Source organism: Oncorhynchus tshawytscha, linkage group LG02 (genome assembly GCF_018296145.1).
Source record: "Oncorhynchus tshawytscha isolate Ot180627B linkage group LG02, Otsh_v2.0, whole genome shotgun sequence".
Taxonomy (NCBI): domain Eukaryota; kingdom Metazoa; phylum Chordata; class Actinopteri; order Salmoniformes; family Salmonidae; genus Oncorhynchus; species Oncorhynchus tshawytscha.
Window position 1 is genome coordinate 59,848,380 of NC_056430.1, and position 25,058 is coordinate 59,873,437.

At 40.9% G+C, this 25,058-nt stretch overlaps 1 protein-coding gene across 1 annotated transcript in view; it reads right to left on the reverse strand.

Moving 5' to 3' along the window:
• Window positions 1–21,077, reverse strand: part of LOC112265739 (inactive tyrosine-protein kinase 7) — a 36,712-nt gene extending 15,635 nt beyond the window's left edge. The window contains exon 1 of the mRNA XM_024443300.2: window positions 20,593–21,077. Within this exon, the coding sequence (XP_024299068.1) occupies window positions 20,593–20,719 (127 nt within the window). The 5' untranslated portion in view covers window positions 20,720–21,077. The remainder of the gene's footprint in view (window positions 1–20,592) is intronic.
• Between the last annotated feature and the right edge of the window lie 3,981 nt (window positions 21,078–25,058).

Here is a 25,058-nt window from a genome sequence, read left to right on the forward strand (position 1 = left end):
AGTAAGACAGACAAAAAGACAAACCCCCAGGTGTGCAGCAGACAGACCATGGGCCCCAGTTTCTCTAGACATGGTTCATAACTCCTTGGTCTCCCTCCTCTTGCTGAGTGACATGCCAGGTATGTACTCTGTCATCCCAAATAATAACCACGTCTCCTGCAAGACCATCAGTTTCCACTTGCATTGCTACATGCACAAAAAAATGCTTTCCAGGAGATTTTGGATGCGGCTCAACACCCCGCCAATGAACTTCAAAGTGGTTTGGATTACAACACCACCCTAGGTGAGCTGTAAATAAGCAAAAACATTCAGAAAACTTAACTATCCCTTTAGGGTGCAGTATAAGCCATTAGAACACCCTATAGGACATTGCCACTCATTACATTAAAACAATACTATGTTGTCCTTTCGGCTTGTTTAAGAGGCATTCAAATGTCCAGATTCTAAATTGAGCGCAAGCAAATCAGACTTTCGCGCAACTCATTAATTGATGTCAATGGGAGATGTGTGCAAAAAAATGTAGTTACACAAGCGGATCAAGTCAAACTGCGAGAATAATAAGTGTGTACCTTCAAAGGAATAAATGCTAGTAATACTAAGTATGAATTTCAATGAAGGATTTGTTTTTCTCCCAATGTCCCAGACGTTGAATAGAGTGCCACTGATCCTCATTGATTGGCAGGGCCTGTCTGGAACTCAGAGCTGCCCATTCATCCAGACAGACGACTGCCTGAGACCGAGACGGCAGTCTGTCTCGCTCCAGTGACTGGTTACTGGGGCCCAGGCCGAGCGAAGGCCCATGCTGGGAGCGGGACAGTCTGCAGTGGGAGTGGGAAATAAAGCCTCTGCTTTCCCATGGAGCAGAAGTGGGGGGGAAGAGAAAAAAACAAAAATAAATAAATAGCACAAGTAGGCTACACTTTTAATGAGCAGAAAAGGATGAATAACTGGCACTCAACTGAGCTGATAGTGTTTTCCCCTAATGTTTTTGTAGGTAGGCGGGCACTGTGCCATCACTTAGTTGACCCCCCTCACTCCACCCTGGCATGCATACCACCTTACTTTGGCATTTGGCCTCGGTTTGCAGTGTTTTACAAAAGGGGGGCAATAACTGGCTATGACATACTATATCTGCCTTTTTGAGTACTGAATTCGTTATATTCATATTATGTTCGGTTTCATAGGTCTATCAACAATAAATGTACTCTAGTGTGATAGTGACATACGTGTGGAATCGAGAGACTGGTTGAAAGAATAACTAAACAAGAGTGTATCCTGAACAAAAAAACAGTTCAACTGTGCCCAATGAGGCTGTACCTAGTTCTGCCTCTTTTTAATACACAGACACAATGTCAACACATCACAGGTCGAGAGCGCATACCAGCGAGGGGGATGGAATGCGGAGTGGCATCTGCCCGGCTTCAAGAGGATGAGGTATTCATTCATACCCCTCAGCCTTGGATGAATGGTACTCCTGGGTTACCCGGCAAAGGTGACACAGAGTAAAAGTGTCTGAACATGCATGCATTTTACTTACCTGTATTAATAAAAATAATAAAAAAATGTTGACGTATATTAAAAGCAAATTCTTGTTTACAATAATGACCTGTCCAATGACTTTGTTCTGGGTGGGCTATCATGCTCCCCCTCTTTACATCCAAAATGAAAAGCCCACAGCCTTGCTAACTACACAACTCCAGTCAATTACATACTGGAAGTACACAATACGCTGTGTTCTCACTGCTTCGAGAGTGGTTCTGTCATTGTAAGTACCGAGTGGAGTCTAATTGAGACTACAGGAAGAAGAGTAGCCCTTGGTGCCCAATAACAATACCCCCAAGACTCATCTCTTTGGCTCTGTACTAGCTCTCCCACGTCCTGTGATCCACTAATATATAGAGCTAGACTGTGTGTTTATATATATATATATATATATATATATATACATACACACACACACCACAGTCTAGCAGTCTCCTCTACAGGGGAGGCCACATTCTAAACTTAGCGCAGCCAGAGGGGCAGGACAAGCCATTATCTGTGCCTGTTGCTGCTATGGAGACAGGATCCTCTCAGGGAATACTCTTTAAGAGGGTACCAAGACTCAGAAGAACTGAACAGACTAGAGAATAGGGAGCCATTGCTGCAATGTAGGCTATAGCTATTCAGTCTACTCCGACCTCCATTATTCAAAAAGTCACAACAAGTGTAAAAACAGAGCCTGTTGGATGGAGCTGAAGGGTGGGACTAATAACAAGACAACCAATGTAAAACACACAGGGTCTGTAAAATGTATGTAGGCTCAGACATTTTGTGAAATAGCACAGTTACAAATAAAAATCAAACTGGATGGATGTCAGAAATAGAGGAAGGACTAAAAACAAACAAAATATAACTACTGTAAAATAGATTGTGTCTGTAAAATGTGTATTAACTGAAGGTAGAAGCCGAAGTGTTTATTAGTTTACTCCAATTGGGGGAAAGGTGGCAGGGTTTGCAGGGAATAAAAAAATATATATATATATGCACACAGTTGAAGTCGGAAGTTCAAATACACTCAATTAGTGTTTGGTAGCATTGTCTTTTTTATTGTTTAACTTGGGTCAAACATTTCAGGTAGCCTTCACAAGCTTCCCACAATAAGATGGGTGAATTTTGGCCCATTCCTCCTGGCAGAGCTGGTGTAACTGAGTTAGGTTTGAAGGCCTCCTTGCTCACACAAGCTTTTTCAGTTCTGCCCACAAATTCTATGGGATTGAGGTCAGGGCTTTGTGATGGCCACTCCAATACCTTGACTTTGTTGTCCTTAAGCCATTTTGCCACAACTTCGGAAGTATACGTGGGGTCATTGTCCATTGAAAGACCCATTTGCGACCAAGCTTTAACTTCCTGACTGATGTCTTGAGATGTTGCTTCAATATATCCACAAAATTTTCCAGCATCATGATGTCATCTATTTTGTGAAGTGCACCAGTCCCTCCTGCAGCAAAGCACCCCCACGCTTCACGGTTGGGATGGTGTTCTTTGACTTGCAAGCCTCCCCCTTTTCCTCCTAACATAATGATGGTCATTAAGGCCAAACAGTTATATTTTTATTTCATCAGACCGGAGGACATTTCTCCAAAAAGTACAATCTTTGTCCCCATGTGCAGTTGCAAACCGTGGACGGCTTTTTAATGGCAGTTTTGGAGCAGTGGCTTCTTCCTTGCTGAGCGGCCTTTCAGGTTATGTCGATATAGGACTTGTTTATTAACTGTGGATATAGATACTTTGTACCCATTTCCTCCAGCATCTTCACAAGGTCCTGTGCTGTTGTTCTGGGATTGATTTGCACTTTTCGCACCAAAGTACGTTCATCTCTAGGAGACAGAACACGTCTCCTTCCTGAGCGGTATGACGGCTGCATGGGCCCATGTTGTTTATACTTGCGTGCTATTGTTTGTACAGATAAGCGTGGTACAGTCAGGCAGGTGGAAATTGCTCCCAAGGATGAAAGACTTGTGGAGGTCTGCAATTTCTTTTGTGAGGTCTTGGCTGATTTCTTTTGATTTTCCCATGATGTCAAGCAAAGAGGCACTGTTTGAAGGTAGGCTTTGAAATACATCCACAGGTACACCTCCAATTGACTCGAATGATGTCAATTAGCCTATCAGAAGCTTATAAAGCCATGACATTTTCTGGAATTTTCCCAAGCTGTTTAAAGGCACAGTCAACTTAGTGTATGTAAACTTCTGACCCACTGGAATTGTGATAGTGAATAATAAGTGAAATAATCTGTCTAAACAATTGCTGGAACAATTACCTGTGTCATGCACAAAGTAGATGTCCTAACCAACTTTCCACAAATGTCTTGTTTTGGCGTGGTTGAAAAACAAGTTTTAATGACTCCAACCTAAGTGTGTAAACTTCAGACTTCAACTGTGTGCGCGCGCGTATATGTGTATATATATATATATATATATATCCCAAAAAATATGGATTGGGGATTGTAAATGACGTTGACAATTGCATTGATGGAAGCAACAATCTATCCTCAATATTAAAGCTGATCCACCCTTCAAAGAATTTCTTTTTTAAACAAAAATATAAAAATATCTTGTTGATTGGGTCATTCAAGAGCCCTTGCAATTGATAAATAAAAATCTAGGCTATTCAATAAATTACCTCTTCTATTTAAAGATAAGAGTTCATTCGGATGTTCTCTCAGAAAACAAAAGAATGGTGATGCCTATTTTATCATAAGAAGTGGTGAACTAGCGGCCACAGAGAAATCTAACATTTCCTGCATGGTCCCCCAAACACAGACTTAAATCGGGGAAATTTGTCTTCTTTCCTCACATGAAAATGCAGTGGACAGTTCGAGGGGTTGTATGTGTACATCTTGCCTGTACTTTTTCTACAGGTAAATAAACAGGGTGAATGTTCGTGTGACCTCCAGCGTGCACCGTCAGTCTGTTTGTCGCCATTGCTCTCTCTTCTGATTGGACTCTGGGGAAATTTGCTCACCAAAGAAATTAAATCAGACATGTGGTGACTCGCCATGTTGCATGGAATCAACTGTGCAGAGTGTAGCTGAGCTAGGTCATGAGAAAGATGATGCCTAGAACATTTGTTTCATGTAAAGAATTGTTTGACCAGAGATGGTACATTTACCAGAACATCATGTTGGACCATTGGTGTCCAGTTGGCTTTATTTTCAATAGATTTTCAAAATTATGAGATTCTCAGAGATATCAGGAATGGCAATAGTCTTGCACATTTAAAGTGTCTACAAAATCAGTGTCTAGGTGAGGACCCTAGCCTCCACAGAAATGCCTGGCACTGGAGCATTCCTAAACCTCTTCCTTGATCCCAGGGCAGGAATTTAGAGTTCGAAGTGACAAAGGTGGCATTCATGGATACTGAAGCAGTGGAACTATACTAACCGAGTGTAAGCAAACCTGATTGGCTGAAACATGAACCACAAATGGAACCTGCTGCTGCATAAAACGCTGCACATTACATCACATCTGGGATCTGATCAAACACAACCTACCTCCCAAGATTGAGCTAAATAAACATTCATGTGAACCTGAAGATGCAAATTGTGCACCAAATAGGGAAGCAAATAAGTTGGTGTCAATCGATAAGTCCTTTCTGTATAAATAATGCACCAGGAGCTTTAGGGCACTGGTCCTTCTCTTCCAGCTCGTATAGTGGTATCATATTAGTCTCAAAGCTCAACTTGGCTCTGTTAGTGCCAAAAAGCTCCTGTGGTTTCTCCCGCTCTCTCACAAAGGAGGGCTTTGATGCACAGCGGTCAATGACCCTCCGGAGTAAAGATACTGGGTCTGTGACCAGTTCCATTTTGAGATACCTACAGGGCTTGGTTGCGGATGCAGGGACCTCCCACCAAGCACTACTGACAGTAGGCAGGAAAGATTGGCACAGAAACATTTTAGGTTTAATTCACAAGACACAGAATGTGCGTGGAATGTGAAAACTCCTGGGAGAGACCACAATAGCAAACTGCAGAATAAAAATGAGAATGTTACCTTACAGAGGAAGCCCACAATGTAACTTCAAACAGACCAATTTCAATGCTATATATCAGGGGTAAGGATGACTCCATGGATGTAAGCAGACCCATATTTAACAATGGTGGAGAGTTGATTTGGACCATCTGTCCACTAAAAAGGGAGCCAAGCATTAAATTGAGCCATGGTTAAAACAAAACCACCCTGTGAAATATGACCAGAGTGGTTTAACCCACCAGACACTGAGTAGAGGAGGGGGGTCCATAAATGACAACAGCCTTGTACAGAAATTTGAGCTTGCCACAATTATTACTAAGGTATGTTTCACCATACCCACGGTTCAGTTCACCATACCCGCAGTTCACAAGGCTGAGGAGCATCGTTATGCAAATATACAACAGTGGAAACTGAATCTCCAATTGTCCAATCTCCACTTGATTATGCCATAGGAGCATCCCAAAAAAAAAACAAGTAAGTCGTCGAGCTACGTGGCTGTTGAGGGCGAGAAGGCAACTTAGAGCACTTATTACTTTCAGCTGCTGATTTCCCTGGGGTAAACTAATAGTCCAGAACAGCCTAATAGTCAGGCAAATCCGTTGGGCCTGGGGTATCACACTAGGCCTGGACCCATCAGACAAACTGCCATATAAGGGTTATGTGTGTGTGTGTGTGTGTCAGGGGGGGGGGTTCACAAGGCAAAGCGGAGGGCCCAGGCAGAGAAGGAAGGTGTTTGTGCAGCTGCTCCCAAGTCTAGGGACACAGTGTCAGGCTGGACATGGTTAAACAGGTGCCCGCTCTGAAATGCCTACAGATACTAAGATTAACAAGTGGGGGACTGCGGTCCATTGGGACAGTGCAGTAGGAGTAAGTCACCCTCCATTTAATAACACAATCCAGATTGACAGACAACAGGCAAAAGGGGAGACCTGGAGTGAGCTGGCGGGAAATCCTCTCTGATAGGGGCCACGATGCAGAGGTGCAGGATGCTAGTGATTAGGCTGCTGGGCGGCAGGGTAGCCTAGTGGTTAGAGTGTTGGACTAGTAACATTGTTGAACATTGAGCATCCGCCATTCAAACCATTTAAAACAGTTCCTAATCACTGCGCTCTTGCATGACTTTCCATGAAATAGGAAGAATAACTAGCAAAATTACTACAAAAAGTTGTGACAGTGATTTAATAGTTTGCAAAAAAAAAAAAAAAAATCCGGTGGCTATCTCCTGCAAACAGGTTGTGCAAGGACGTTGGTTGCCAGTGCAGTGACTTGATCAGCTGTATAGCTAGTTTACTGACATGAATGACAAAAGGTTTGGATTAGCCTATTTAAATGATCCTGAAGTTGTAGACATGCAGCCCCACAATTATGAAGAACTGAGAAATCAGTCTATAGGATCAGCATGTTTCCCCGCAATCGTATCGTTGGGTCAGCTGAGCACAGCAGCTGACTCGGGAAGCTACTGCAATGACTCGTGGCAGAAGAACAGCTGCTTCATGAAAACCCATAATAATGTAAGCATTAGTTAGCAGTGCAGTAACTTGCTGGAAGACTCAACATTGTGTGCAGCACTAAGTTAGCAGCACCGTTTCAGTCAAAGATGATTTCAGTGACTGGTTCAGCTAACGTTAGAAAGTTAATGTTGGGAAAATGTATTCTAGCTTTCGTGCATATAGTCAAAACTACAGAAATACTGCTCATTGAAGCACAATAATCCTTAGCTAGATGTAAAATGGGGCAACTAAGACTTCACAAAAAACATTGACATTTGTTTAAGCTTAGATTAATTGAGACAGTTTTGATGAAGAAATTGAGTCTCGCAGACAATGTCACGTAGGTAATATTTTCAAACGTTATGGCAGCCCGGACTACTTTTGTTCTATGCCATTACCATTTGCGAGATAAATGTTGATTCCGCCTGAACTGATCTGATGTAAGACAATGACACTGAGTAGGATGTTGCTTGAGGGATTTATCAGACATTGCTGTGTTAGGGTAAAAGAAATCAAGTGTTAGGATGAAGTAGGCATAGCGGTCAATTTAATCATAACCACTAAATGTGTTTCCAGTATAAATTGACAATAACAATGTTCCACTCAAAAGGAGGAGTGCAGCAAAGAAGTGCCCGGCAATAGGATGGAACAGGGCTGGGTGACAAGGCCTAAAAATCGTGTCTCGAATTTATGGGCGATTCACGAGATATACACTACCGTTCAAACGTTTGGGGTCCCTTGTAGATATTCCATTAAAAATCAGCCATTTCCAGCAACAACAGTCATTTACAACATTAACAATGTCTACACTGTATTTCTGATCAATTTGTTATTTTAAAATGGCCCAAAAAATGCTTTTCTTTCAAAAACAAGGATATTTCTAAGTGAACCCAAACTTTTGAATGGTAGAGAATTTAAAAAATATATATACACTAAATAAGCGTTGTTGTACAATCAAAAAAGGTCAAATACACCGCATTTCAAACAGTCAGCAATAATCAAATGAATTCCCGGAGTGAATCTATTTGCTAGGTAACAAGGCAGAACAGTTGAATTGTTATGATCACACCCGTCTGTCTCCCAACTGTTTTGACAGCTTGCCAGCCTGTCCACTGTTCAGATGTTGAAATCGAGTAGTTTTCCTTATTTCTCAGAATGAAAACAAGTTGCCAATTAATTAAATTAATTGTGTTTGAATACTTATTTCACATTTATATAAAAACATTTAAAGACTACAGCTAGTATAAGTCTTTAGCTAAAATGCTAAACTGAGCATTAATTTTCCAGAATGAATGTTCATTGACACGCCTGTTTTAGTAGTGTCTGCTCTGCACGCAATTTGAGTCGTTGAAACATAAATGGTATTGTTAGAAAGGTTAACTTCTTTATTACAGTAAAAAAAAATAGTGTCTAAGCTTTTCTGTGTCCATTTGACAGATTCTGTTGGACCAAACCTCAAATGCAAATAGCGAGTTTAATCTGCTCGTCAGTGGAAGAATTGATCTCTCAACTTTGTTGGTGTGGCAGGGGGAGGGGCTTGGTGTGTGTTGGTGTGGCAGGGGGAGGGGCTTGGTGTGTGTAAATAGTCAGGAAAAGGCGAAGCGAGAGGTTTCACTCTTGCCCAAAATAAGCTCGTCGCCTGCCTTCCCGTGAAGGAGACGAGAACAAAAAGACAACATGAGAACAAGCGAACATAAATGCTCATAAAAACAAAAAATAACTTGATTCTTGCGATACAGGCATTTGGAATATCGCACAAAAACATTAACTGGAATTAATTCGATATAGCGCCCAGACCTAGGATGGAACAGTTCTTTGAGTTTGCATTTTAGCTGTCTTTTCTGTCCTGTCATCACAGAGACATGGCATGAGATTGTATCGGAGGCCGTTGAGACTTTAAATTATTGGTGAACCGTTCCCTTCATTTAACGCAGGGACCCAGCTGTGAGATGGATACACATCTGTGGCCAAAACAGTTATATGAGAATCCCCTGCCCCTTCCCTGCACATACAAGGTACAAAACAGCTGGAGGGAGGTGGGTGCAGAGATAAGTGGGAGCGTGCTATGGCCATACATGGTCATTTTCTTGGTGGAGATTATGAATGTGAAAGTATTTAATTACATGACTAAGACAAATACTACAGCAAAGACTAATGAATTTGAGTTGTAACATAAAACAAATCAAACAAATTAAACAACCTAAGCTTCACCCCCCCTCCCCCCCTCCACTTCCACTAAGTGGAACATACCAAGAGCGGTTCGCTTTACAACTCCCCACTAAGCATGGCTCCAACCATTTACGAGGGGGGCATTCATTTTCTAAATAAAATTTAAAAAGTAAATGACAAATCAGAAATTCAACACGTTTGAGCCATTGGAGAAATGTATGGATTTACAGGGGCAATTCCACAGTAACGGAATTACACCATTTCAAAGTTACACAAACAATACGCAAAAGTCAATACTAACAATTTCTACTGAATTTAAAAAAAACTAATTTAGTGTAAGAACTGTACAGATAACTTTTTTAAACAGAATTACAGTAAAATCTCCCTCAGGTTTTTATGCAACTACGTTTCCGGGAAAAATCTTAAATATCTGCTCTGAATAAAAATTTAAAGATTTCTGCACTGTACTATATTTAGCCGACTAAACTCAACAATTTATGATGGAGTTGAGCAGGAACTAGTCTGTGGGCAGACTGTAGCATAAACCCACAAATTGTCCAGTGTAAAAGCGGGCTATTCATTGGGTCCTGAAATGTGTAGTTATACTCCACTGTGCTCTACTAACTGTACTGTGCTATCAAAACTTGTGAAACATACATCTATGATATGTTCAGTCCGGTCCTTCTGTGGATGTTAAACATCAAGGCCAGGGTGGACTGATCAAATTTTAAAAACTACTTTTCAACATCCGTGGATGTTCGATGTCGGTCAGTGCGTTAGGATGCTGGTTACAGGGGACACATCGGTAGTGTCAGTAAGAGCTGGGAGAGGTAACATTAACTGGACAGTGTATGTGAGAGAGAGGTTTCACCACTAGACAACAGAAAGAAAACTTATGAGCTGAACAGAACAGTATGACAGTGGAAGGGAGGACAGTAGCAGGTGACCCAACTATGATTTGTGACTATTATGATTTCCCATTGTAGCCAATTCAGTTGCAGTAATTCCATTACTGATTTTATTGGTAATTCAGTCACCAATCTGGTAATGCAATTACGAGTTTTATTCACTTAATAATTCAAATAAAACTGACATCAGTAAAATCACGATAACTAAATTGGTAGGTCTACCGTTACTTCTGTGAACTTTCATTATCCACCCTCATGAGGGAGAGACATTAAAATATCTTAAAGATATGTCCGTTTTTGGTTACGGAATGAAGAGGCACAAGGCAATATTTCTTAAAACTTTAGAACGTAAACAATTTGTGTGTTGATATTAGTTGGCAGGGGTTTTGATGCATTTCTGATAACATCTACAAGGGAAAAAAAGTCTTACATTTTGGAAGACAGATTTTCTAACTGATCCAGAAATCAAAGACTTTACTTATGCCTAATTTGACATGCTCCTGGAGAAGAAAAGAAAACCTTTCCTGTGTACCTCCATCGTTAGAGTCCCGGGCCAAGTTTACGGCCCTGGAAGAGTCAGGGGTCCAGCCACTTTTCACATGTGAGCCTTAGGGCTTTCATTTTACTGTTTGCAGAACTGGCTTGAAGGTGATAAAGTAGCCTACTCTTGGTTTTCAGAGGGGGAAATAACAATTGAAGCACCAAAACCAGGTTACAACCCATCTCAACTATGCCCCCCCCCCCCCTCTGGTATGGCATCTGCCGCAGGCAGCTCAGACATGGAAGTCTTTACAGAGTATGTGTTTTCGCTGTGAGATTTAGAATGCAATACAATTAGCTGTCCCGTGGGGGGAAGGAGGAATAATTGCATTGCATTCTAAATCTAGTCACAAATCACAGTTGTGTCACCTGCTCCTGGTCCTCCCTTCCACTGTTATGTTCAGCTCATAACAGTTCTTTCTCTTTCTGCCAGTTGGCAGTGTTGACCTCATGCTGGGAGAAGTGCAAGCAACTGATGCGTACCACAGAAAGTGTGGGGCCCCCGACAAACAAACAATACCCAAAACAGCACACAAGGAGGGACAAAATACAACAAACGTTAAGGGAGGTCAACAGCAGAGGATGTTGAAAGTCAGAAAAATGTTTAGGAGACGAGGCTTGGGACGTTCACAGTCATGCAACCCGGCAGTTTTTCAGACCTCAAATGTTGATAGTCTTGGCATATTAACCAAGTAATTATTTCTTCTCACAAACTAAATTGGCGGGAAATGTGTGTTGCACTGAAGTTCAATCTATCCTCCACAGTAAATTCCACACGCTTCTCTTTATATTACATAAAATCTAAAAAGCCTTTGGTGCTTGGGGAATGTTGTGGGATTTCTAAATTCGTCTCTCGAAAGAGATGGCGCTTAATGAAAAGCATATGGGCTTAAATTTAATTACACAAATTCTGATCTTATAACAAGAACCACTTGTTCTCTCTGCAGAGCCCTCAGGAGTGTCACCAGGCAACTTCACATTGGTTCCAGGCAGGCCAACAGACTAAAATTGTCCCTAAAACAAGTCTCTCCAGACAGCCCTTGAGAGGAAAGGGTTCATATGCAACAATGGGCAAGTATCTGGCAAAACATCTAGCAATAAATATTGTTTTACCACAGAGAGACTCAAAAAAAAAGGTACAATCACTCATGTCCCTAGTTCTTCAAACGGTTCTGGCTGAGCTTGTTCTTGGGTTGCGAAATGTAAAATCAGCTCTTCTCCCCTGCTCGTGACCTCTCTGCCCTGGAATCGGTCTGTGTAGGTTTCCCTTGATGATTGTGGCCTGCAAGCAGCCATTGGTTTACCTCATGTTCAACGAGAGCCATGCATAGTTGTGATTGGCTCTGTCAGACAGGGTTCTTTTCATCTTGAGGTTGCCCTGTCCATTTCACATGCTATCGTCATTTTAGAGGAGCATGAAGGGATGGCACGAACAAACAGTAGACCACTACTTTGTGTATACTTTATACACTGCGTGAGCATTTACTCTTATTTCATTACTTATCATTCGCACAAAACCCAAGCAATTCTGGGAGTGTGTTATTCAGGGTTTATGTGCAAGTATTTGATGACATGCTTTCCCCCCTCTTTATTCTATCTGCAAAGTCATATCAAAAAGCAATAATTTGTCAGAAAAATATTCATACATCAGTCTTCAATAAATTAAAATCAACAATTTGTCACATGCCTCATATACAAAAAGGTGTAGACTAACAGTGAAATCCCCTCTCTAAAAATGGGGGTGGAGCTGTAAAACTATGTGGAATTGTGAATGACATCTGCCCAGCTTTCCGGGTGTACTTTACAACATGGAAACAGTCCTCTCCCAGTCAGCAGCACTTTGCCAGGGTTACAGGGCTATATGCTCCTTGACTGATATGGTGCCAATGGCTCATATGTGGCTAAAACACAAGCCCATGTCCTAGCTTTGGCAGAAAGCACATTTAAAAAGGTTGACATTTTGATAAATCGGTGAAGAAATGTTGACGGTTGACCTCACACCCAACAGACTGTTAACGGAGAAAAACAAAGTTAAGTAAAGACAATGGAATCATTCAACAAATTGGGTCAAAGTTATTCTGCAAATGATGACTCAAATCCCAAAGATTGTGCATCTTCCACACAATCTTCAGGTTTTAATCCTTGTTGCAACCAGTGACTCGACTGTTGCTTTCAACCCAATGTTTCCCGACTATATAAAAGGAAATTGGAGCAGTTTTCAGAAACAGATCCTCCTGAAAATATCCAAAAGGAGCCTACTTCAAGTGCAAAGCTCAATATAGCTTATTATTTTAACCAACAAAGCTATTTTCTTCAAAGAGTGAAAAAAAGATTACAAATAATAAGCACCCAAGTATGCCAGAGTAACAGTTTCACACACAGATGTAGTTTCCTAAATTGGTTCTAACGAATGCCCCATTTAGCAGGAAAAACAATAGTGTTTAACCAAATGCTTTGAATTATTTAAAACCATGAGTCTGGAAACCAAATATTTCTGAGCTGGTTGTTGTTTAACAGTTCATCATTAGACAATTCAAAACAGGCATGTTTTCCACCATTTTGTTTAGGCCATTCCTGGCTGACACTCCATATCAGACAACTTGACATCTTATGAGCAGAATCTCTTCCTCCTTGCCAAGGCCCTGCTATTTCTCTGCCGGCGAGCAATCTCGCGACGGGTGGCATGGTTTACACAGGCATTCATTTCAAACATCTGCCAGGCTGTCATTTTAGTAGCTCATTATGGGCTATCAGATCAAACATCAGTTATGTCAGCCGCTGGCATCGTCTTTCTGCACTAGGTTAGGAGCCAAATATGGAGGGCATTGTGGAAAGTAATCACAAGGTTACAACATGCTTTGGCACGACCTTGGCTGGGTTTACCCAGGGTAGAATTACTCAACAAGCGAATGAAGTGGCATCAATCATCCTATGAGTTTGGCAGAGAGGAGCATCTGCCATACCAGAACACTGAATTATAGATGTTACCTTTACATTCCCCCCCTGCCACATGTAATTTTGAAACCGTGTGATATTCTGACAATAAATACAGTGTCGCTGTTGTATTGCTTCAAATACTGTGCAGCAGTTAAGTTACTCATCTAAATTGTGAATCTCCACCGTGACATTTGAATTGTGCATATTTAATGTGTGTGTGTGTGTGATGTCGCATAGAGGTTTTCAGGTATTATTTTTACACTAATTATAGTACAACAAATCTTTATACATCAATGCCCTATATCAGGGCTGCCCACTGAGTGCTAACACCATTTGCTTTTGCTTACTAAAGGGCTATAGTGGTGAGATAGATTATTCCTCACAACAACAAGAACTCCTCAAAATGTACTTTCCAGGTCTTAAAGTTTAGCTGAAATAAACAAACAATTGTTTGTCTGATGAAACTGCAGCTGCCAGAGGTGTGCCAAAAGAAAACAGTGATGGTTGCCCCTGACATTTAAACATTTAACTGCACAGTCCCAAAGACCAATGAGATCTCGGGGGAGTTAGACCAGAGGGAAGAACATGCCATCACGCCTAATCCAGAACGTGTTTCAAGACATTTCAGCTGCTTCTCCATCATCACATATGTCACAGACCGGAGTGGCCCTCTCTTTCATACAAGTAGTTGCCATTGGTTTCAACAAGACACACACAGCAAGGACAGATGGCAGTATAGAAAATAAGGACTGGGTTTTGATCGAACCAGCAAATTTGTACAAGCTCTGAAAGTACTACACAAATTGGATGAACGTTGGAAATAAGATACTATAGGATTAATTCAATGTTTCAGCAAATAATGCTGTTCCAATGCTGCAAATGGTGATGATTGAGCTTATTGTAAACCAAGGAAACAATCATTATTTTTGTATTTGTTTGGTAATCACTTCCTAATCTCTGCGATATAGGCTGCTGCAGCATCGCCTATGTCCTGTGTGATAAAAAGTTGAAGTCTGAAGTTTCATACACTTAGGTTGGAGTCATTAAAACTCGTTTTTCAACCACTCCACAAATTTATTGTTAACAAACTATAGTTTTGGCAAGTCAGTTAGGACATCTACATTGTGCATGGGACAACAAGGCTGCAGGGTAGCCTAGTGGTTAGTGCGTTGGACTAGTAACCAAAAGGTTGCAAGTTCAAATCCCCGAGCTGACAAGGTACAAATCTGTCGTTCTGACCCTGAACAGGCAGTTAACCCACTGTTCCTAGGCCTTCATTAAAAATAAGAACTTGTTCTTAACTGACTTGCCTAGTTAAAAGAAATGTTTTATTTACAGACAGATTATTTCACTGACAATTCCAGAGGTCAGAAGTTTACATACACTAAGTTGACTGTGCCATTAAATAGCTTGGAAAATTCCAGAGAAGGCCTACCTTCAAACTCATTGCCTCTTTGCTTGACATCATGTGAAAATCAAAAGAAATCAGCCAAAAAAATTGCGGACCTCCACAAGTCTGGCTCATCCTTGGGAGCAATTTTTATAAACACCATGGGACCACGCAGACGTCATACCGCTCAGGAAGTAGATGCTGTCTCCTAGAGATGAACGTACTTGGGTGTGAAAAGTGCAAATCAATCCCAGAACAGCAAAGGACCTTTTGAAGATGCTGAAGGAAACAGGTACAAAAGTGTCTATATCCACAGTGAAACAAGTCCTATATCAACATAACCTGAAAGGCCGCTCAGCAAGGAAGAAGCCACTGCTCCAAAACCACCATAAAAAAGCCAGACTACGGTTTGCAACTGCACATGGGGACAAAGATCGTACATCTTGGAGAAATGTCCTCTGGTCTGATGAAACAAAAATAGAACCGTTTGGCCATAATGACCATCATTATGTTTGGAGGAAAAAGTAGGAGGCTTGCAAGCTGAAGAACACCATCCCAGCAGTGAAGCACGGGGGTGGCAGCATCATGTTGTGGAGGTGCTTTGCTGCAGGAGGGACTGGTGCACTTCCCAAAATAGATGGCATCATGAGAAAAGGAAAATTATGTGGATATATTGAAGCAACGTCTCAAGACATCAATTTAATGCTTGGTCGCAAAAGGGTCCTCCAAATGGACAATGACCCCAAGCATACTTCCAAAGTTGTGGCAAAATGGCCTAAGGACAACAACGTCAAGGTATTGGAATGGCCATCACAAAGCCATGATCTCACTCCCATAGAAATCTTGTGGGCAGAACTGAAAAAGTGTGTGCGAGCAATAAAAGCTGAAATAAATCATTCCCTCTTCTATTATTCTGACATTTCACACTTAAAATAAAGTGGTGATCCTAATTGATCTAAAACATGGAATTTTTATGAGGATTAAATGTCAGGAATTGTGAAAAACTGAGTTTAAATGTATTTGGCTCAGGTGTATGTAAACTTCTGACTTCAACTGTAGCGTCGCCTACGTCCTGTGTGATACAGCCTGCTGTAGCGTCGCCTACGTCCTGTGTGATACAGCCTGCTGTAGCGTCGCCTACGTCCTGTGTGTTACAGCCTGCTGTAGCGTCGCCTACGTCCTGTGTGATACAGCCTGCTGTAGCGTCGCCACGTCCTGTGTGATACAGCCTGCTGTAGCGTCGCCACGTACAGCCTGTGTGATACAGCCTGCTGTAGCGTCGCCTACGTCCTGTGTGATACAGCCTGCTGTAGCGTCGCCACGTCCTGTGTGATACAGCCTGCTTTAGCGTCGCCTACGTCCTGTGTGATACAGCCTGCTTTAGCGTCGCCTACTTCCTGTGTGATACAGCCTGCTTTAGCGTCGCCTACTTCCTGTGTGATACAGCCTGCTTTAGCGTCACCTACTTCCTGTGTGATACAGCCTGCTTTAGCGTCGCCTACTTCCTGTGTGATACAGCCTGATCTAGCGTCGCCTACTTCCTGTGTGATACAGCCTGCTTTAGCGTCGCCTACGTCCTGTGTGATACAGCCTGCTTTAGCGTCGCCTACTTCCTGTGTGATACAGCCTGCTTTAGCGTCGCCTATGTCCTGTGTGATATAGCCTGCTTTAGCGTCGCCTATGTCCTGTGTGATATAGCATCGCCTATGTCCTGTGTGATATAGCCTGCTGCAGTATAGCCCAAGGCCTGTGTGATATAGCTTGCTGTAGCATCACCTATGTCCTGTGTGGGCGCTGTTGGTTTAAGAGAAAGTTCACTCAACTTACAAATGTACCTCACATTAAGGGTAATATTACCAAGAAAATTATCTATACTACCGTGAGTAGCCTAACACTGGCTGTATAGCAAGGTAAACAAACCAATATTAGATTGCCGGCTCTCCAGGTACATAGACCACTCTAAATATCTATAAGACAAGTTACATTTGCAATCAACGTGAACTATTCCTCTAACTGAAACCTCCTTGGACGCAGTCCATATTCCAGGACTTCAAGGCAAAGGATGTTTCACATTATACACTGTAGGTCTTAATCAAGACACAGGGCCATCTTGTTCGGGGAAAAGGGCTCACAATATGGTTTTGATGTAAAATTATCTGAAGACATTTTTATTTCCCCTCTGAAGCCCCAGAAGGCAAACTGTTGATATTTCAAACAATACATGGAGCCTTGCATTTAACACAGTCCAATAAGACTGGGGGCTTTTTCCACTTAATTATAGTATCAAAATCCTACTACAGCGCATCATCCTTCTCAGTCGTCTTAGTTTAGAATAAACAAAAAATGATTGTGAGCCCAATTCAGAGCAAAGGGACTTATCAAGTGAAATGATACTACCTCTGTCTTTGCAATTACAGTGAATGCTTCTAAAGTATTTTTCGCAGACCAATCCTGATTTCCATAACAATGGAAGGAGATAGTCCCCCTTGAGTTCTAAAGATCAAGCAAGCCCCTCAACTACCTGTGAAGTCTCATCAGGCTGCTTTTATCTCTTGGGTTTCCATGCAAATGTGGTGCCATTTCCTCCAGAGACCCTGAGGCCAACGACAAACCCCCCAACACACTTTCCTCCATGTCTCTAAAAAGATACAAATCCATTCTCTGACTGTTTCTCTACACTCCCACTTACCTACAAGAGAAAAAATATATACAGTAGTTATACATTGGGGAAGGACCAAAGCAAAAGCATTGAGCTTGAGCCATACCACTACTTTTTACAAGAGTACCTTAAACTTTTACAAGTGGCTTTAGCCTGCAGCATAGATAAATTACCCTTCTGCATGCTGTACTACAGTATGTGCCTTATCAACGCATGCATAGGGATCCTACAATTGAGTTATAGAATCTCTATGAACATGTCATTCCTGACAAGCTCTAATCATCAGCATGTGCTACCCAATTAGAAATGGAGCTCCAAGATGATTGGGAAAAGTTGGAGCATTAATTACACCTGCTCTCCATGACAGACTGACCAGGTGAATCCAGGTGAAAGCTATGATCCCTTATTGATGTCACTTGTTAAATCCACTCCAATCCGTGTAGATGAAGGGAAGGAGACAAGTTAAAGGAGGACTTTTAAGCCTTGAGACATTTTTATTTATTTATTTAACCTTTATTTAACCAGGTAGGCTAGTTGAGAACAAGTTCTCATTTGCAACTGCGACCTGGCCAAGATAAAGCATAGCAGTGTGAAAAGACAACAGTTACACATGGAGTAAACAATAAACAAGTCAATAACGTAGTAGAAAAAAAGAGAATCTATATACATTGTGTGCAAAAGGCATGAGGAGGTAGGCAATAAATAGGCCATAGGAGTGAATAATTACAATTTAGCAGATTAACACTGGAGTGATAAATGATCAGATGAACATGTGCAGGTAGAGATACTGGTGTGCAAAAGAGGAGAAAAGTAAATCAAATAAAAACAGTATGGGGATGAGGTAGGTAAATTGGGTGGGCTATATACCGATGGATTATGTACAGCTGCAGCGATCGGTTAGCTGCTCAGATAGATGTTTGAAGTTGGTGAGGGAGATGCAAAAATCTCTGAAGTTGGAGACTTGTAATTCGTTCCAGTCGCAGGCAGCAGAGAACTGGAAGGAAAGGCGGCCAAATGAGGTTTTGGCCGCCGTGCTACGGGTGGGTGTTGCCATCGTGACCAGTGAACTGAGATAAGGCGGAGCTTTACCTAGCATAGACTTGTGGATGACCTGGAGCCAGTGGGTCTGGCGACGAACATGTAGCGAGGGCCAGCCGACTAGGGCATACAGGTCGCAGTGGTGAGTGGTATAAGGTGCTTTAGTAACAAAACGGATGGCACTGTGATTACTCAGCAGACTGGATGCAGTTTGCTGAGTAGAGTATTGGAAGCTATTTTTGAGCTATCGGTATGATAGTTTTACTAGGGTAAGTTTTGCGGCGTGAGCAAAGGAGGCTTTGTTGCGAAATAGAAAGCCGATTCTAGATTTGATTTTGGATTGGAGATGTTTGATATGAGTCTGGAAGGAGAGTTGACAGTCTAGCCAGACATCTAGGTACTTATAGATGTCCACATATTCTAGGTCAGAACCATCCAGGGTGATGCTAGTCGGGCGTGTGGGTGCAGGCAGCGAACGGTTGAAAAGCATGCATTTGGTTTTACTAGCGTTCAAGAGCAGTTGGAGGCCATGGAAGGAGTGTTGTATGGCATTGAAGCTCATTTAGAGGTTAGATAGCACAGTGTCCAAGGAAGGGCCAGAAGTATACAGAATGGTGTCGTCTGCGTAGAGGTGGATCAGGGAATCGCCCGCAGCAAGAGCAACATCATTGATATATACAGAGAAATGAGTCGGCCCAAGAATTGAACCCTGTGGTACCCCCATAGAGACTGCCAGAGGACCGGACAACATGCCCTCCGATTTGACACACTGAACTCTGTCTGCAAAGTAATTGGTGAACCAGGCAAGGCAGTCATTCGAAAAACCGAGTCGATAAGAATAACCGAGCCGATAAGAATATGGTGATGGACAGAGTCGAAAGCCTTGGCCAGGTCGATGAAGACGGCACATTGTGTATTTGTGCCATTCAGAGGGTGAAAGGGCAAGACAAAAGTGCCTTTGAACAGGGCATGGTAGTAGGTGCACCGGTTTGTCTCAAGAACTGCAATGCTGCTGGGGTTTTCCACACTCAACATTTTCCTGTGTGTATCAAGAATGATCCACTATCCAAAGGTCCTCCAGCCAACTTGATACAACAGTGGGAAGCATTGTTGGAGTCATCATGATTCAACACCTTGAATCCATGCCCCAATGAATTGAGCCTGTTCTGAGGGCAAAAGGGGATGCAACTCAATATTAGTTAGGTGTTTTTAATGTTTTGCACACTCCGTGTAGGCCAGTCACTTCCCCCACTCTCTTCAGCCCAGGTCTGGCCATATTCTATTAAAGAGCCTGTTGAATCAAGCTGAGCAATAGGGAACCTTCTAAAGCCAGGCCATGCCAACATGAACGTTGCATACAACCAATACAGATCATTATTCTGCCCAAAAACAGTTTTCAGTCATGGTCCTGTTATGAGCTCAAATGACATACTGTAAAATTCATATTGTTATGGAAATATTATGGAAATTGAATGATTAACATGTGTGGCATTGGAAGACAGTTATTTGTGTGCCCTGCAACGCTGTCAATTTAAAGACCCAGGCTGAAGGGGATATTACATGAAAACTAACCAACTGGACAATAAAAAAATACAAATGAGTAACACGTTTTTCACTGACTATGTTTTCAGTAACATGGAGTTTTTAGGGAGGGGGTGACGACGAGTTTACAGCCGTTAACTATAACACTAGCCTTTTGTAGAGTAAAGGTTAAAAAGTTAAAACGCCAAGACAACTTTGTTAGTGGCCACTTACAACTTGGGCTATTTGATAACCAAGATGGGTTCCTCAGTAGCGTCCTCTAGTAAACATTTTTCGGAAAGAAAGCTTGCTTGTTACATTGATGTAGTAGTCTATAGTAGAACATTGTACCGGCTGATAAGCACACTTTCATTTAACAGATACATTTATAACACCCGACGGGCTTGTGGCTACTTTGTCTTCTTACCTTTGGTGAAAATAAGAAACAGGATAGTAGTGGTGTGTATTGTCGGCATGACTCCTCGTCTACGCCTATTCGCCGAGTTCAGGTTACTCTCTGTGAAACATTTATTTTCTGTGGACGGTAACTCCATAATAGAACTCAAGCAAAGTCAGCCACAACTACGTTAAATCATTCGCACAAGAAAACGAGACCCGAAACCAAGGGCAGTCAACGCGAAAACTACCAGCGTTTCACAAGACCTCTAAAAAAAGTACTCCGACAAGAGCAACGATAAACGACTGCTTTGTCTAGTGGTCGTCCGATGACGATACGACTGTTGCACGCGCAATTCGTAAACGTGAACACGTAGGACCTATTCCATTATTTCAAATAATGACAAGAAAATGCAAAGAAGAAATGTGCCTACATGCCATTCATTCAACACTATTAAATGAAAGTAGCCTTTCCCTTTTTCTCCCTCTCTCTCTCTCCTTAGCTCCCACTTTGGATGAGAAGCTTCCGGTGTTTGGAGAATAGAGGGAGGGGTGAGGGGATGGGGGGGCACGAAAGGTAAAAAAATACAATTTTAAAAAAGAGTAGCCTTAGGTCAAACGTGCCAATTTTGCACCTTTTCTGTGCAAACATAACAGGTACACATTTTTCTGTAGGCCCAAGCACATACAACTTGTTTTGAATATTTTATTATTTGGATTAAAGGCCAAGGCTATCTTTCGGGCTACATCCTAAACCATTTAAAATACATATAAAATATAAATATGGATAAGGATAAATGAAGAGACTATTACAAAATGTAATGCAGAAAAGGTAGTTGTCAGAAAGGGATACTTTTGTAATTTTAGTTGTGTAAGATTTTTGGACAGAGGCGGTATACTAATAAGACACACTGTGACATAGCCAAATAACCACAAATATAACAAATGGTATTTGACAGGTATGTGGGGGGAAAATGAGTTATTCTGAGTGGAAACAATCATGTCCTTCACACCAAGCCACACATTTTTGTTTTAATTTTATTTGCATTTTACATAAAAATACAAATCATACAGTGCAAAGATTATAAAAGCTGTCATTGTATACAGTGTCTTAAGTATTCACACCCCTTTATTTCCCCCACATTTTGTTGTTACAAAGTGGGATTGAAACTGTTTTAATTTTAATTTGTCATCATTGATCTACACAAAATACTATGTAATGTCAAAGTGGAATAATTTTTTTAACATAAAAATATGTAAACTAAAACGCTAATATATCTTAATTAAGTCTCAGAACTAAGCACACCTGCATTGTATAATATTTGCCCATTATTATTTTTTAAAGTTCTTCAAGCTCAAGTTGGTTATAGATCTTTGCTAGTCAGCTATTTTCAAGTCTTGCCCTAGATTTTTCAGCAGATTTAAGTCAAAACTGTAATTAGGCCACTCAGAAACATTCTGTTGTCTTGGTTAGCAACTCCAGTGTAGATTTGGGCTTGTGATTTAGGTTATTGTCCTGCTAAAAGGTGAATTTATCTCCCAGTGTCTGTTGGAAAGCAGACTGAACAAGGTTTCTTATAGGATTTTGCCTGTGCTTAGCTTTATTCCATACATGTTTTTCCCCAAAAACTCCCTACTCCTTGCCGATGACAAACATACCCATAACATGACACAGCCAAAACCATGCTTGAGAATATGACAAGTGGTACTCAGTGATGTGTTTTTGCCCCAAATATAATGCTTCGTACTCAGGACAAAAAAGTACCTTTCTTTGCAGTAATAAGTGCCTTGTTGCAAACAGGATGCATGTTTTGGAATATTTTTTATTCTGTACAGGCATCCTTCTTTTCACTCTGTCATTTAGGTTAGTATTGTGGAGTAACTACAATGTTGAAGATCCATCCACAGTTCTCACATCACAACCATTAAACTCTGTAACTGTTTTAAATCCCTGAGTGGTGTCGTTCCTCTCCGGCAAATTAGTTAGGAAGGACGCCTGTATGTTTGTAGTGACTAATTAATAACTCCACCATGCTCAGAGGGTTATTCAGTATAATGTTTTTAACACATCTACCATTCAGTAGCCTTATTTGCAAGGCATTGGAAAACCTCCCAGGTCTTTGTGGTTGAATCTGTACTTGAAATTCATTACTCGATTGAGGGACCTTAAAAATAATTGTATGTGTGGGGTACAGACAGGGTAATCATTCAAAGGTAATGTTAACCACTAGTGCTGAACACAGAGTACATGCAACTTATGAGAATTGTTAAGCAAATTTTTACTCCTGAATGCATTTAGGCTTGCCATAACAAAGGGATTGAATACTTAAGAAATGTCAGCCTTTCATTTTTAAATGTAAAAAAAAAAATCCACCTTGACATTATGCAGTATTGTGCGTAGAGCAGGGACCAAATAGCTCAGGCTGTAACACAACAAAATGTGTCAAATGTAAAATTAGTGTGAATACTTTGAAGGCACTGTACATTAAGTGTAAATGTATATCAAATCTCCATTCATTTACTCTGAGAATATTTTAAGTAGTTTAAAGATGCCTGATGCAGAAATCTCTCTGCCATTTCCTGGTTGCTAAAATTTTACATTTCTGTTTATGAGACAAAACAAGTATAGTGTACAGAATCATTGTACCATCTAAACCGCTGTGAAATATATTTTCCATAACCAAAAATATTTTATTTTTAGCTGGTGTACAAAACCAAGAGAGGCAAAAACAAAACTTTAGAACGGGAAGCATAGAAATAACACACAGAACAGACCTACCACGTCTTAGACTTGTATTCAATGAGAATGAAAGTTCTATAACTCCTCACATTTCTATGTGAATTTGGTCAGGTCGCCCAAAAAGTGACATAGCGCAGCTTTAAAAATTGAAGCAATCCACTAAAATTCACACTGCAATTTTGAAATGTATGCTTTGATAACAGCATAGAAATACAAGGTCACAAAAGAGAGGACGGGTGCAATTTTAACATATCAAAAGTATACCATACAAATACTGCACTTATTCTGGGAACATTTCAAGGCATATATATATGTATAGAAAAAAAGAGGCAAGCACAGTAAGAGCACATCATTTGGCCATGCTGAACAAATGTTCATAAGTCACTTTAATTAAACTTCCATTCCCCAACCATCATTAACTATAGTTATGAATCTTGAAAAAAGAAAAATAATTATAAAATGTAACTAGGCAAGTCAGTTATGAACAAATTCTTATTTACAATGACGGCCTTAAAGCTTGAGCCTTCCTCAACATCTAAAGTGCCTGGTCACAGTCTCAGCTCCATTTACAACTAACCTCACCAAAAACCAATCTATTCATTTGTGAGATAGTCGTTACTCACCAATAAGCAAATGGATAGACAAAAAAAAAACATTACACAAACGTTACGGTTTGGTTGACACCTAGTGGCAACTGAAGGTAACAAATGACAGATCTGTCTATCATTTTGAGGCTGGGGGAAGGGGGATAGTCATTTGAGAACAGTTGTTTACTTTCAGACACCTATACCCAAAATCCCTACACCAGCCTCGAAATCTTGGTAAAGCAGCAGAGTGTGGGTAAAATTCACTAGCAGGGAGAAAAAAAAAGACAGTTAAAAGTAAGAGGACACCCACATATCATAGCAAATAACTTTGAATGATAAAGTTGTAAGAAATACCTATGGATAATAAAGTTAAACCTGGATGCCTACTCTATTCAACAGCAAATACAACATTTTAGTAATAGGTTACAGTCCCACAAGACATAACCATTATAGTTTAGAAAACCGTTATGGTATTATTACGAAAAAAAATATTAAAACGTTTGCACTCACTACTGTAACTCGCTCTGGATAAGAGCATCTGCTAAATTACTCAAATCTAAGTAAATTAATTTCAGTCCATTTCTAAAACAGCGTGTTTCACACATTGTGTGACACTAGTATGTAATGATTCGATCACTAATTTGTTACATAAAAAGCAAGAAAAATAAAATAAAGATAAAACGTGACGGAAATATAAGAGTTAACTCTTGTAATTCCCAGACAGTTTTTCACAGAGATACAATATACTTGTATTTTAAACACCATATTTGGCTGTGTATATGGTATAAATGCCACTGAAGTTAATCTTTCCTTGTGCTCCCCTGGAGCATAAACATACAATCTCAGTGAATGTTAAAGAAGTATTTTCCATACCTACTATATATCTAATACCATCTTTAAAGTAATCTTGTCATCTTTACAGCTAAAACCAACCCAAGAGCCATTCCTCCCATTTTAATCCATACTCTATCTCCATTACAGGAATAATCTGGGTTGTGTTCATTATGGCACGCAAAAACAAAAGTTTATAAAAAACATTTTGTACCAGAAACTAAAAATGAGTGCTGCTTATTGGACCAAGTCCAGGTAGTCCTTCCCCATCTGTCCCTTTTATTCTGTTTAGCGCCCAATGAACATGACCCTAGGGGCACAGAAGGGTGGGATTGGGGG